Source organism: Protopterus annectens, chromosome 1.part0 (genome assembly GCF_019279795.1).
Source record: "Protopterus annectens isolate FY-2018-M chromosome 1.part0, PAN1.0, whole genome shotgun sequence".
Lineage (NCBI taxonomy): Eukaryota > Metazoa > Chordata > Ceratodontiformes > Protopteridae > Protopterus > Protopterus annectens.
The window spans coordinates 1,488,008,113-1,488,022,223 of record NC_056725.1 but is presented as its reverse complement, the minus strand read 5'-3'; the positions used below and the strand labels follow the sequence as shown (position 1 = coordinate 1,488,022,223).

At 39.8% G+C, this 14,111-nt stretch overlaps 1 protein-coding gene across 1 annotated transcript in view; it reads right to left on the bottom strand.

The window, feature by feature from the left end:
* Nucleotides 1-14,111, bottom strand: part of GGH (gamma-glutamyl hydrolase) — an 879,365-nt gene that overhangs the window by 717,471 nt on the left and 147,783 nt on the right. Inside the window, exon 2 of the mRNA XM_044067735.1 lies at nucleotides 8,155-8,269. Within this exon, the coding sequence (XP_043923670.1) occupies nucleotides 8,155-8,269 (115 nt within the window). The remainder of the gene's footprint in view (nucleotides 1-8,154; nucleotides 8,270-14,111) is intronic.

The window sequence follows — 14,111 nt, the reverse complement described above, 5'->3', positions numbered from 1 at the left end:
CACCCATAAATCTACAAAAAGGGAAAACTCAGACTGTACAACAGATCTAATGATCCCCAAGTCAATGAAAATATTAAGAATTTGACTAAGAATTTTAAAGAAATGTTATATCTAAGGCAGCATATGAAAACAGGTTGGTTATATGAACCAAGGGCAATTAAAAATCCTTCTTTAGTTATACTAGAAAAGTAAGAAACAACACTCAGCAGTGTACAGAACTCGTACTAAAAGACGAAAGATATCAGATCTCATGAGCACTACCAATACCCTAGCAAATACATTTATGCAAATTTCACTTCTGAGATGACTATCCAAAGCCCCAAGATCCCTGCAGCTCTTAAACCCCACCCCCATCACCACTAAAGAACATTTACTGAAAGTGTTTGTCCATGACATAGAACACATCCTGCATAAGGCTAAACAACACACCTGTTTATAGTACCAAACATGCTCTGGTGGAACCTCTCCATAAGCTATTTAACTTCAGTATGCCCAAGCTCAGTGATATCACTCCATAAGCGTGGCTCTGCTATTGACCACAGAAACTATAAGCTCATCAGCCTGACAAATCTCATTTGTAAAGCCATGAAATGCATTACAACAGACTTGATTAACATCAAAATTAAAAATTTCATCAGCCTAGGTCCACAGCAATTTGGTTTTGTAAAAGGCAGATTCTGTCTAATGATCCTGGTTAACTTCTTTGAGAAGATAACACAAGCTGTTGACAGTCGACATACTGTACACTCAGCTTACCTTGCTTTGCCCAAAACATCTAACAACATCTCCCAGGTCAGCTTATTTAATGTACTAAATGCATTACAAATAGATCCCTGTGTGGTAAGATGGACAGCACATTACCTAAAAGGCACAACGTACACACTGTGGTTGGCAGGGACAGCATCAGAGAACACAACGGTAACCAGTGGTGTCCTGAGGGGTCAGTGCTGGGTCAATTTTGTTCAGTATTCACTTCTCTGACATAAAGAATAAAAAAACAAGACCAATGGATAACCACGTTTGCAGATGACTGCAAACAGACTCACTGTCAAATCCCTATCTGACGCAGAACCCCTCCAACAGGAACTTACACTTACAAATGTCTGGTGTTTTGAAAACTGACAAATTAAATGCTAAAAAAATGCAACATAATCACATTTCTGTGCTGCCTTCCTTTAAAGATAATAGAGTTATACAATAGAATCCTGAACACTTAAGTGAATATGAAGAAATATTAATGAGACTAGTACCCCTAAAGGTTCAATGTTCGAGCTTCACTCTGTTTCCTCATCTTTACCAAATTTAACTACTTCTAATAATTTAATGGGACAATCATCGGAGCTTCCTAGACCTTTAACAGACCTTTAACAACTTTAACCATTCACTGACAAAATGATTCAGGAAGAAGGGAAACTACTGGAGAAAATTAATCTCATCCACCAATAGTGGACAAGGATTTTTGGTGTCCACGGACTGGAGTTGTCAGTGAGAAGAGACACCACTCATCATTGAGAGAAACAAAAACTAAGAGAAGAAGGCACAAAAGTAAGTCATGCAGACCCATTAACAAGGAGCCACTCGAATCGGACGAGATAAGTACTGAAAATGTTGTGGTTAATTTATCGAATATTGTCCTTACTAATAGTGACATTTCTTTACTGAATAAAGGCTTGCAGTTTAAATACAGTAGTACTGACTTTGGAACAAGCATCAACTGATTTAAAACTTTTGCTAGTAATTTAAATTTAAAACTTATGTTAAGGATGCTGCTAGCTGCATACAAGGGCTTAAAAGAAGAAGCACTTTCATGCCTGCCAATGTACCGATGATTACTGCCTTTCATAACGTTTGCGAGAAATGGCTGCATGATCCGTACAATGATTCTAGATACCTTAAGCAGTATAACCTTACTCAAAGTGAATATGATGCTTTATTGAGATTGAAAAACTCTGATATTGTGTTAAGAAAGGCTGACAAGGGTGGGGCAGTTGTTACATTAGATAAAGCTCTTTATGTGGTGGTGCAGCGATTAGCATTGTCGCCTCACAGCAAGAGACTCTCCGGTTCGATTCTCGGCTGGAGTTCCTTCCATGTGGAGTCTGCATGTCCTCCCTGCGATCAACTGAACGTTAAAAGACATGGAGGTAGGTGTGTGTGCCTTCTCTAAAGGTTGGGCACTGGGCTGGCAACACGGCACCATAAAGATCCATTGCCAATTATAAGCGGACTGGCGATCCACTGTAATGACCCCTAACCGGGAAAAGCCAAAAGAAAGAATTTAAATAACATGAATCACTTTTTGAATGATGCCGAAATTTTTAAAAAGTTGATTTTATTTTTGTTCAAGATCATTCATAAGGATAATAGTTTAGTACTTGAACTACAATTGCTGAATGATATTAGTTTGGAATTATTTTTTTTTTCAGTCACTCATCCTATTATTCCTTGTCTTTACGGAATACCCAAGATTCATAAGGATTGAAATAACCCACCCATGAAACCAACTGTTCTTTGGGAAAGAGTGGGTTATAGATCCTCTTTCCTTATATTTAGAATATGTTTCGAGTCCTTTTCGGTGTAAAATTAAAAGTTACATTAAAGAAACCTGACTTTTTTGGACAAATTTTATAGATGGTATGAGATGAGCATCTTTTTAAATTTTTATTTTGTTACTTTAGATACAACTTCTCTTTTCACAGTTACACCTAATGCTTATGGAATTGATGCCATTAGAGATGCCGGCTTAAATAGCAATGTTTTTATTTATGAGAATGAATATTATCATGAAGTGTCTGGGGTGGCCATGGGAACCTCAGTTGACAATACCAATACAAATCTGGCCCTGAATTATTGGGAGAATCAATGTCTCTAGTAATGTGAATGAATAGGTTTTCTCATGTTGCATTTTGTGTACGTTTTGTGGATGATAAAAGTAATTTATTGAAATTTGTATGGCACAGAAATATGACAAAAGAGTTTTTTAAAATTTAATATGAATTTATCAAAAGAAAGTATTGTCTTCCTGGATATTTATCTTATTAGGGAAAATGGGTCTATCCACACAAAGGTTCATAAGAAAGACGTACATGTAAATAGATTCTTACACAGATCAAGTATGATCCACAACATGTTTTTAAGGGCATAGTCAGGAGCCAATACTTTTGAATGAGTAGATTAAATACAAATGAATATATTTATCGAGAACAAACTGAGGAACTATTTAATGAACTTGGGTCTAGAAATTATAATGAATGTTTGCTGAATTTTACAAAGTCTTACAGTCAGCATAACGGACAGGCCAAACCATATTTTGGATGCAAGGGTCACCCAGAACAAAATGTTAAGAAGAAAATTATTAACGATATTAGATATATAACAAATTATAATGTTCAAAACACTGTCAGTTCTAATATAAGGAACAATTGGTCTATCCTTACCACACACCCAGAGCCACACAAAACTGTAGGAGACACCTCAATGTTCTCATATAGGAAGGACAGGAATTTAAAACAGCAGTTATGTTATAAAGAAATGAATAAGATGGGAAATCCTACACAAATAGCTAAGAAAGGGGCTGGTTCCATGTTATAACTGTGTGAATTGTAAATTTATACTTAGATACTAGATTTATACATCTAGTTACACAGAAATAATTTGTAATAAATTGTTTTGCAACTTGCACTACACAGAACATGGTTTATTTAGCCACTTGTGAAGCATGTATGTTGTTCTATATAGGTAAGTGTAGTAGAAAGCTTAAAGATAGAATAACAGAGCACTTATCAGATCTTCTTCTTCTTTCGGCTTTTCCCGGTTAGGGGTCACCACAGCGGATCATCTGTCCGCTCATGACTGGCAGTGGAGTTTTATGGTGTTGAGTTGCCAGCCCGATGCCCAACCTTCCACAGAAGGCACACACACACACACACACACACACACACACACACACACACACACACACACACTTACACCTAGGGCCAATTAGAGTGTCCAATCCACCTACTGCACGTCTTTGGGATGTGGGAGGAAACCCACACGACCACAGGGAGGAGATGCAGACTCCGCACAGAAGGCACCCCAGCCAAGAATCGAACCGGAGAACCTCTTGTTGTGAGGCGGCAACGCTAACCGCTGCACCACCGTGGCCACCCAGAACACTTATCAGATATTAGATGTAAAATTCCAACTAATGCACTTTATAAAACATCAGATAGAGGAAGGCCCACAACACAAGTTTAAGTTTTGGGTCATTCAAGTAGTTTGTCCAAATATGAGAGGAGGCGATATCAATAATAAGCTTGAAACAGCAGAGTAAGAGTGGATATTACGTTTTAATGCAGATAAACCTCCAGGTTTAAATGACACTGAGCATTAAACCAGTTCTGAAAAGAAGACAAATGTAGTTATAATATATATGTTTATATTTTTATGTCTTAGTATTTTATAAGAAAATATACATTGTAGTGTATTTAACTTGATATATATATTGTATATGTTTTTTGTACATTTGTCATGCATTGTTTGGTATCTGTGTTTACATTTTAAGTGAATGACTGAATAAGAGATTTGAATGGATGGCTGTGTCTTTTAGGGCATTTAAATGAATGTGCTAATTTCGTTAGTTTGTATCACACTGAAGAAGGTTTTTTTCCCCGAATGTTTTGTGCATAATTTAATAAATTTTAGTACACTTTCTGATGTCTACAGTCCAGTTTTTTTTTGTGGATTGCTATTACTTTTTACTGTTGACTGTGCTTACACACTTCCTTTCTTTTTTGTGGTCGCATGGTAAACATAAATAGGATCAATGAAAAATACAATTATACTCTCTGTTCGGCTCGCTATAGTTCCAAGATTCTGCTACCTCTTCTGTGCCTTAAAATACGAAAAAAAGTTCACTGCTATGGAATATTTTAAGTATTATCTTATTAATAGCAATACCATTACAATGGGGCCACTCACAATTTGGGCAGTAAATAGATATCAAACTCCTGTCACACTGCATGAAAGTTTTGGGCACAATGATTGATAAATAAGCAAAGTAGTAGAAATTAAGATGGGAGATGAGCTGTTTGGATTCTGATCAGGATGTAGCACAACTGACCAGATATTTTTAGTGAGAGATGGTTGAGAAGAAGCTAGACATAAGGAAAGAATCCAACTGGGCATTTCTACATTTGGAGAAAGCATATGACAAGGTCTCAAGAAAGATGATTTGGGCAGTCTTGCAATGCTGTGAAGTCCTGCAAACATTTGTAGAATTAGTGCAGGCTATATTCAACTGCGGTGGTGGTGCTGCGGTAGCGTTGTCGCCTCACAGTAAGATGTTATCCTGTTCGATTCTCAGCTAGAGCGTCTTCTGGGTGGAGACATGCGTGAATGGGCGTACCTTCGTTGAAGGTTGTGCGTCAGGGCTGGCAATTCGGCACGTAAAAATCTACTGCCAATCATTAGCGGACCGGAGTTCCGCTGTGGCGACCCCTAACCAGGAAAAGCCGAAAGACACAACAAGTGCAGGCTATATTCAAGGACTCAATGATACAAGTATGGACAGTGTTTGGAATCACGCAGGGGTTTAGAGTAGGACTGGGTATGCATCAGGGTTCAGATCTGAGCCCACTCCTGTTCACACTGCTGATGGACTACATTAAAAACAAGTCAGAGAGGACATATCAACAGAGCTGCTGTATGCAGATGATGTGGCCTTACAGGCTTGCTCTGAACAAGAACTTCAGCAAAGGCTAGGGGAATGGAATGCAAAATTGAAGACACAGGATGAAAGTGAATAGAGATAAGACAGTTGCAATGGCAACAAATGGGGGGGAAATCAGAAGAAGATGACAACTGACAAAGAAGGGAAAACAGTGGAACAGATTAACAGCTTCAAGTACCTGGGAGAAATGTTTGAGGAGAAGGGAAGTCTGAAAAAGGAGGTCGAAGCTAGAATCAGAGGGGCTGCAACTAACTAGCACAGAGTGTCAAGGGTAGTGTATGACACAAGAATGCCAAAGAAGATGAAAAGTAAGGTGTACAAAACAGTGGTGTGACCAGTACTACCATACGGTACAGAAATCTGAATAGTAAAGGCAGAGCAGTTGAAAGCTATAGGTGATGGAAATGAACAGCCTCAGGTGGGTGGTACAATGCAAACTGTTTGACAGATAAAAACTGAGGATATCAAAGAAGAAGCCCCAGTAGCAGAGAAAAGAACAAATAATGACAGTCTGGGCACATGAAGGAAAGCAGAAGTCAATCTGATGAAGAAGATTTAGGATACACAGGAAGAAGGCAAGAGGAAATGAGGGCATCCAGCAAAGAGAAGGACTGTGTGAGAGAAGACCTGCAACAGTCAGGCATGACTACTGAAGAATGTAGGGAAGTGGCACTGAATCTAAAGAGACGGTGGCAGTTTACTTGACACCCCAATCCCTTACCAAAACAAAAAAAAGGGGGGAAACAGGTCGGTGTTGTTGACAATGATGATTATGTCACTCATACAGTGAGTTGGTATACAGTGACAACTTTGTTCTTATGATTTCCTCCCTGTGTTAATGTGGAACTTTGCTGGGTGCTCCCATTATCTCCCAAATCCTAAATACATGTCACAGGTGAACCGGCAGCCTCTAAACTGTCAGCAGGGCTATATACCATGTGAGAATGCAAGAATGGTGTGTGTCCTTCAGTGGCTTGGCACTTCTTTCAGGATGAGCTTCTACATGCCCAATGCATGCTGCTATTTTTTCTAGCTCTCCCACAACCCTGCAGTGGATGAAAAGTGGGTAACTGGAAAATGAATGACCTTTTTTCTTTGGGGGGCAGTGCTTCACCTTAGCATGACCACTCATCAACTCACTGAATGTTATTGCTTATGTAACCTACTAAAAAACTAAACACCTTGACTACATAAATAACTTGCACCTGGTGTACATGGTGTTAAGTGGCTTAAAAATATTGTCAGAAATAATATTCTTCAATTTACAAGAAACACAATGCCCTCTCTATTACAATGTATGTCATTCTTTGTGCAAGAAACAAAATAAATTTGTTACCCAACACCTTGAAATGTAACCATCCTACATGTCCATCACAAATGGTGTGCAACTCTTTCCTAACAAGTTAATCTATATGGATGGCAATGTATCACTATACACAAATTAGGCTGTGTACAATTCTTTGTGCCAGCCTTTGGGCTGGTTTCTAGCTGAAAAGTTTCTGTTCATCAGTCCTCCCAACACAATTAACAAAATACACATATGAACAGCTGAGTAGATACGTTAATTTATGCCTTCTGTCTGTACTGTGACATTTCCTACATTTGATTTCCGTGCCCTGACACCGATCATAAGTGCTTTTCCAGAAATAAGAACTGTTCCTTTCTGATATCTGCCTGCCCCTGCTTCTTGCTAGCTAGACACTGCTTTTAAGACTGTCAAGATCACATGTAGGCCAACTAGTTTGCAGAATCTTCTTTAAATCCCTCCTTCAGACCACTCAAAAGTCAAATAATGTCACAGAAACACAACATATTAGTACAATTCAGCCAATGTGTAGGGCATTCCAAAATTTCAGTGTGCTGCTCTAATGTTTAATAACCGAGGGGCAAAAAACATCTTAGCAATGCAGCTACATCATATACTCAGTCTGCTCTCACACAGTGACATCCAAAGCTGCAGTCATTACCTTAAAATATGCCTCCTAGGTTTGTATGTGGGAACATGATAAACTTACCTGGAGCTACAAAAACAAGTCAAACAGGACTTGTGAGGCTAATACTGTTGTGATAGTTTAGTTGCTAGGAAACACCTTCAGGATATATTAATCAGCTGAGTCAAGGTTTCAAAATTAAACATAATGGTCCACTACGACTTAAACACATAGAGATATTGTTTTTTTTTTCTGCTTGCATAATACAGCAAGTTTTCTTTTTGAAAGTTTAATAAATGACATTTGAAATATTTTACCTTTTCCAAATCATGTTTTTGTTTTGTTTTAAAGTAAGCTGGATAAAGTTACTAAAGAAATTTTGCTTCTGTTATGGCCCTACATGCTGATTTCCACTGAGATACGAAAAATCTTTGCCCCTGTTAAACCTTGTGGTACAAGTATGTGAAAAAAAGTAGTTTAAATAATAGCTTTTGGTACACAATTTATTACCTTACAGGTACCACTCGAGCACCAGCGGCTTCCACATACTTCACGTATGAAGCAGCAATGTAAGACTTCCCAAGTGACTCGAGACCTTGAAGGTGCGATTCTTGTGCCAGAATTCCTATGACAAAAATTTAACAAAATAATATTAATGAATAAAGCACAGAATCTTGGGTTTATTCTTTCAAAACTGTACTGTTCCAAAGAGTATTGCATTGAGGACCATTTATGGACATACATAAAAAAAGAAAGGATGTTTAACATTCTCGCTGTTTCTGTAGCACTCAGATACCTTGACAGCACAGCACAGCACCCCCTTACAACTGGAACCAAAAGACCCCTAAATGAATGTCTGTCCATTCACAATCACTCAGAGTGCTCCAGACGATTATGTATTCACTATATGCGGACATACCTCTCAACTGTCTATAGATTTTTGCCCGTTTTTGGTCTATTCCTAATAAAATTTTCAGTATTCAGGATTTTTTGGCAAATCAATGAGAACCAAATTCACTAAATAATGACAGGCATCTGAGTTTCAGACTTCATATCCTTTAGAAAATGCATGGTAACACAAGTCCTATTATTCTAGTAACTTTCTAAGCTTATAAGAGCAATATTTAAAATTTGTCCCTATTTTGGGGCTTTGTACCCCCCATTATTTTTGGCTCCATCCAGATTTTTTGTGGAAAGAGTTTGACAGCTATGTATACTGGGGCTCCCTATTACGCTGTCGTAGATGCAGGTTGTCGAATGCATCTTTGTCGAACTGAAAAGCACGAAAAGGCAAAACAGCGAAGCAGCTTTTCAGCAAATTCTTTCCCTGGGAAAAAATTTGCTTGGCCACTTTCGCTACTTTGCCGTTTTTGGCACTATAGTGCGATCTCGGAGTTGGTATATTTAAGTAGGGGGGTGTGGGGAGCACAGCCCCTCACATTATGCAATGTTTTACAGTTTTTTTTTTTTTTTTTAATTTTTAAATTATTTCGGAACAGCGATTTTTTTCCCTTGGAAAAAAAAATCGCTGTTCTGAGGTTTCGACGTTGTAAGCTTTCGCTTACATGGGGTCGATCATGTGCCGTTCGCTCTTCTGAGCGTGCGATATCATAATATAAACCCTATACTGGACAGTATTCAAAGAAAACAGCACTGCAGTGAATCTCGCCCTGCAATGATGCCTTGAATTGGGCAACAGTGCTAAGAACCAATCAAACAGTCAGCCAAATTCCCTAGAGAGCAACATTTCATTACTGAGGAAGTTGCATGACTATGAACTGCTCCACTGTTCAGTTCAGCCAATGTGTAATGCATTCCAAAATTTCAATGTGCTGCTCTATCCAGTTGAGAAGCTACCACCTGTGCAGCATGGCAGGTACAAAGAAGAGAACACACAGGCAATGACCTTCCTCCTCCCAGAACACAAAGACACACTTACTGGCAATCACCATAACCTTTCATACACAGACACGTGCTGAACCATACGTACTATGTCACAGTGTTCTCATACACACTCACACATTCCCAATCATGTGCATCACTACTTAACTCCTCTGGTTAGCTGCACAAGATGAAGTGTCTCCAGTTCAGTGTGCAGATTCCCACTACTGAAAAGCATAAGTGTATGCACCACACAAAAGCAATACACACTTGACACCTCTACCTCCCAGCTCTGCCCCACACTTCTGTAGTTTAGGTATCTATGCATCCCAAAGTATGCAAGCACTGTAACTGAGCCTTGCTGCCTAGGGCAAACAGTGGTGATCCTGAGTACTGAAGCTGTCTAAAGTCAGAATGGTATTGCAAAATATGCAACATAGCATGCCCTCCACTTGCAGAGACTTAAAAAAAATCTAAGAATACTGATCAATATTTTGAGAATGTATGTAAAAGTACCTTACACTGGCACAGATTCCTTAAAGCCAAGAATGTGCAGTTGCACAAGTCCTACTTACCTGCAACAGCAGATGTTCAGATTTCACACTGCCTCAGTGCCACGTGTTGTGTCTGCACAAACCCACAATGGCAGGTTGTACAAACCCACAATGGGAAGACAAGCTGAGATGGCTGCAAGATTCACCTTGACAGGTGTGTAATATAAGCTATTATTGAGTAACTCACACAAATATACACCACACTGGGTCCTCTGTTATTGGTTAGGCAGAACCTAGAAAATCTCTTCTACTTGTAAACGTAAGATTTTTCTAGTTGCAGGTTTTCTTGCCTCCTTCAATACCTACTGCACATCTTCATGGAACAAGTGCCTCAAAGATGTCAAGATATAATCACCCAGGCTGTCAGCTGCAATTTGCTCTAAGGGGAGGTGCACTAGTTGCCCCTGACACTGTCAGCAGATCCAGAGCATGAGGAAGCTTGTGGTAATTGCCCTTGGCCAATTCCATTAAAGGGAGAACCAACTCTGCTCGAGTCAAAAGAGGATCACCATAATGATCTTTGCTAATTCTTTCTAGGTCTTCAGAATTATCTTTGGTATCAATGGAAAGAGTGAAAATGCATAAAGGAACATTCCAGTCCAAGGGAATGAGAATGTATCTGTTCTTCAAGCACTGCTACAAGGATGTCTCTATTAGAATTTGTCCATCTATCTGTTTGCTTTGAAATGAGGCAAACAGATTTATTTGATGCGTTTTCCACATCTGAACCAAATCCTGAAGACCTCTGTCCTGCGTTTCCACTCATGGGGGTCCGTCCAAGATCTGCTTATCCTGTCTGCCACTATGTTTTGCTCTGATGGGATGTATGAGGCCTGAAGCATCATAGAATGCCATAAGGCTAGGTCCCAGGCCAACTGACAGAGTATGACCTTGTACATCCTTGTTTTTGTCTGAAATCACTAAAAGGGGACCTGGGTACCATAAATAGTGAAAAACCTTTAAGATCTATATAACTGCTAATATTTCTTTGGCATTTAAGTGCTTTGCGGCATCTGAAGGATTCCATGCACCTTACACTTGAACTCCCCATGCAAAATCTGATGAGCCCATCTAGAATGACTGAATTAGGGTCAGGAGGGAGAAGGGCGGGTCTGGATTGAAACATCTAGTCTCTCCACTGTGGTATTGGGTCCAGCAATATTTGTTTTAAATACCACTAAATTGTTGTCATGTGGTGTCTGACCAGTGATATCATGAGAATCGCTGATGCCATGAGGTCTAAAACATTGAGGAACTCTCTTGTTGGGGCAGTTTCTTTAACAGAAAACTCCTTGAACATGTTCTGAAAGGAGGACTTTATCTACTTGGAGAAAGGTTGTTCTTTTTTTTGTGTCTAACATACATCCCAATAAGACAACAATTTGTGAGTGCGTGAGACAGGACTTTTAGAGATTAAAAATGAAGTTGGGAGCAACTGGAATGTGATAACCATCTTTCAGATCTACAATCACCATGAAATAGTAGTCTGAAAGAAGGGGTTAGATTGTCTGCAGGGTGAGCATTTTGAATTTGGGTACTTTCAGAAAGGTATTTAGGTAAGACACATTGCTGGTTGAAGGCTCATTGTGTCTTACTTTGAAAGTGTCTTAGTTCTGGTTTAAGCATTTTGGCTCCAAAACCAGCTGTTTTACATTACTAGGGTTTGTGGTCTAAACTCTTGTGGTGAGAGAGTGTGGCCTACACAATTCTAAGCTGGGAAATGTTGGTGAATTGCTGCTTTATTTAAACTGTTTTTTGCTGCTGTGACTGTGATTTCATGCGCTTTGCATTTTTAGTACTTCTGCATTTTAAAGCATAGGCTAGATTCAGACTAGTTGAATCGAGACTGTTTGGTATCACCTGAGCATTAAAACCAGCTTTTCAATGATATACTGAAAGATTTGAGGCATTTGCTGCTTCCAACTAACCAAGTGCCTGTTTTTGCTTTTGTACTGCAATTTTAATTTGTATCTGCATTGTACTGTCTGAATTGTGTGAACTGGTTTTTGACATATTTTACTGTACACTGTACTAGCTCAGCTGTAGCATAACCCAGTTCCAGGTTTGCTGTTTCTGGATCGTTTTTGTACCTTCTGAGCATCAAATTCAAGCCATCATTGTTGGTGAAGGCCCTTCTGCACCCTTGTGGGAGGACAGTACTGTCTGGGTCCCATCTAATTGAGGGTGCTTGGACTAGAGCTCAGACAGAGCGTCCTCATTGGCTAGTTTGAGTTAAAAAGGTTATTTCTTGTTTTATTTAAGACTCACATTTGTGCTCCTTTGCATATAGCGCATCATTGTGAACTGACGCATAGTAGTGGTTACCATTGGTGGTTATAGAAGCAAACATTCTGCTTGTTAAATTTTCCCTTAGCACTTTGCTTGTGGTCCTCCAGAGGTTTTTCGTGGCCCTGCTCTACTATTAGGTGGAACACTAAGCCTAGCATGAGAGGTACCAACACACTTTCTCACCCACTAGCCATTCCTAAGTGTAACCTCTTTTCCTGACCCTATAAATTTACCTAACACTATGGAAGGACAATTTCCCACAGTTTCTCCAGCCAATTTGGTTGACATGGGCATCCTGAGGCAGTGTGGCAACAGCCTCATGTTCACCAACAACTCTCGACTCCTAGTCCACAAAAACTCAACACGTGAGAGATGCAACTATATTAAGAGCTTTGAATCCATGCACTCACACACATCAGTCAGTACATATGACAATAATCGGGTTGTCAGCATGCACACCTCACCTCGTACTCTACCCAAACACACATCACACATACCTACATATGCAGAGGTCCTCACCAGAGACCTCCCAGACACAAACACATGCAAGCTAGCCATAATACTTCCTCTACAGAACACAATACACAACAGTTCACGCACCACTGCCCCACCTGTCAAGCCCTTAAGGCAAAACACAAAACCAAACATATTAGTCATAGGCGATTCCATCTTGAAACACACAGATGTCCCTCTCACCAGGGTGGATAAGGAAAAGGTCACCATCAGCTGCCTGTCAGGTGCTAGAATCTGCCATATCACACATGCACTCAAGTCTCTCAACAGCAGGTATGCTTATGACTTCATCATAGTCCATGATGGTATGAACAACTTGAGCTGTACCTCTCTGAACTATACAAAGAGAGACATGACTGAGCTCTTGGGTTATGTGTCTCAGGTAGGTATGCCCCTAGCCTTAAGCAGCATTTTACCTTCACCAAGGATGATGCCTCAGTACAAACAGAAAAGAATCAACTTCAATAAATGGCTTAGTTTCTGGTGTCATTCTAAGCAGATACAGTATCTGTCAGTGCGATAGGAGCAGTATATGGGATGACATGATCGACAGATCTCTATATTTTGCCAGTGATGGTCTTCATCTGTCACACCTGGGAGTTCAGCTACTGGCTAAAGCTCTTGCCACCCCCTGTCTGAAGGACAAAATTCCAGACATAAAAACTCCATCTAAAAACAACCTGAAGGTTATACTACTAAACGCTGCTAGGAGTCTTAACATGAAACTGCACTCACTGGAAGCAGTCCTCACCTTGGAAGATGAATAAATGTATGCAGTCATGGAGACCTGATTTAAGGCTGTCTTGAGCACCCCAGTCATACCGGGTTACACCTCCTTCCACACATTCTGACTACAAACTGAAGGCATGAAAACTAAAGGAGGTGGTGTATCAATAGTCAAAGATAAATACAAATCCAGATTGGTTAAACAGTATGATTCCCTGGAGATACTTCAGGTGCAATTAACTGTTGGCAGCACACCTACTCAAGTCATTGCCAGCTACTGGACCCTCCATGAATCAGGACACCCACTCTGCCTATTGGATCTACTTGAGCCTATCAAGATGCATCTGAACACCATGGTTTTGGGCAATTTTAACTACCCATCCATTGACTTTGTAAACTACTCATGCTCAAACTCACCTGTTAAAGGTTCCTCAGCTTTGTTAACTCCAATGCCCTGGACCAGCTGGATGATACCCCTACAAGGGATGCCAACATCCTGGATCT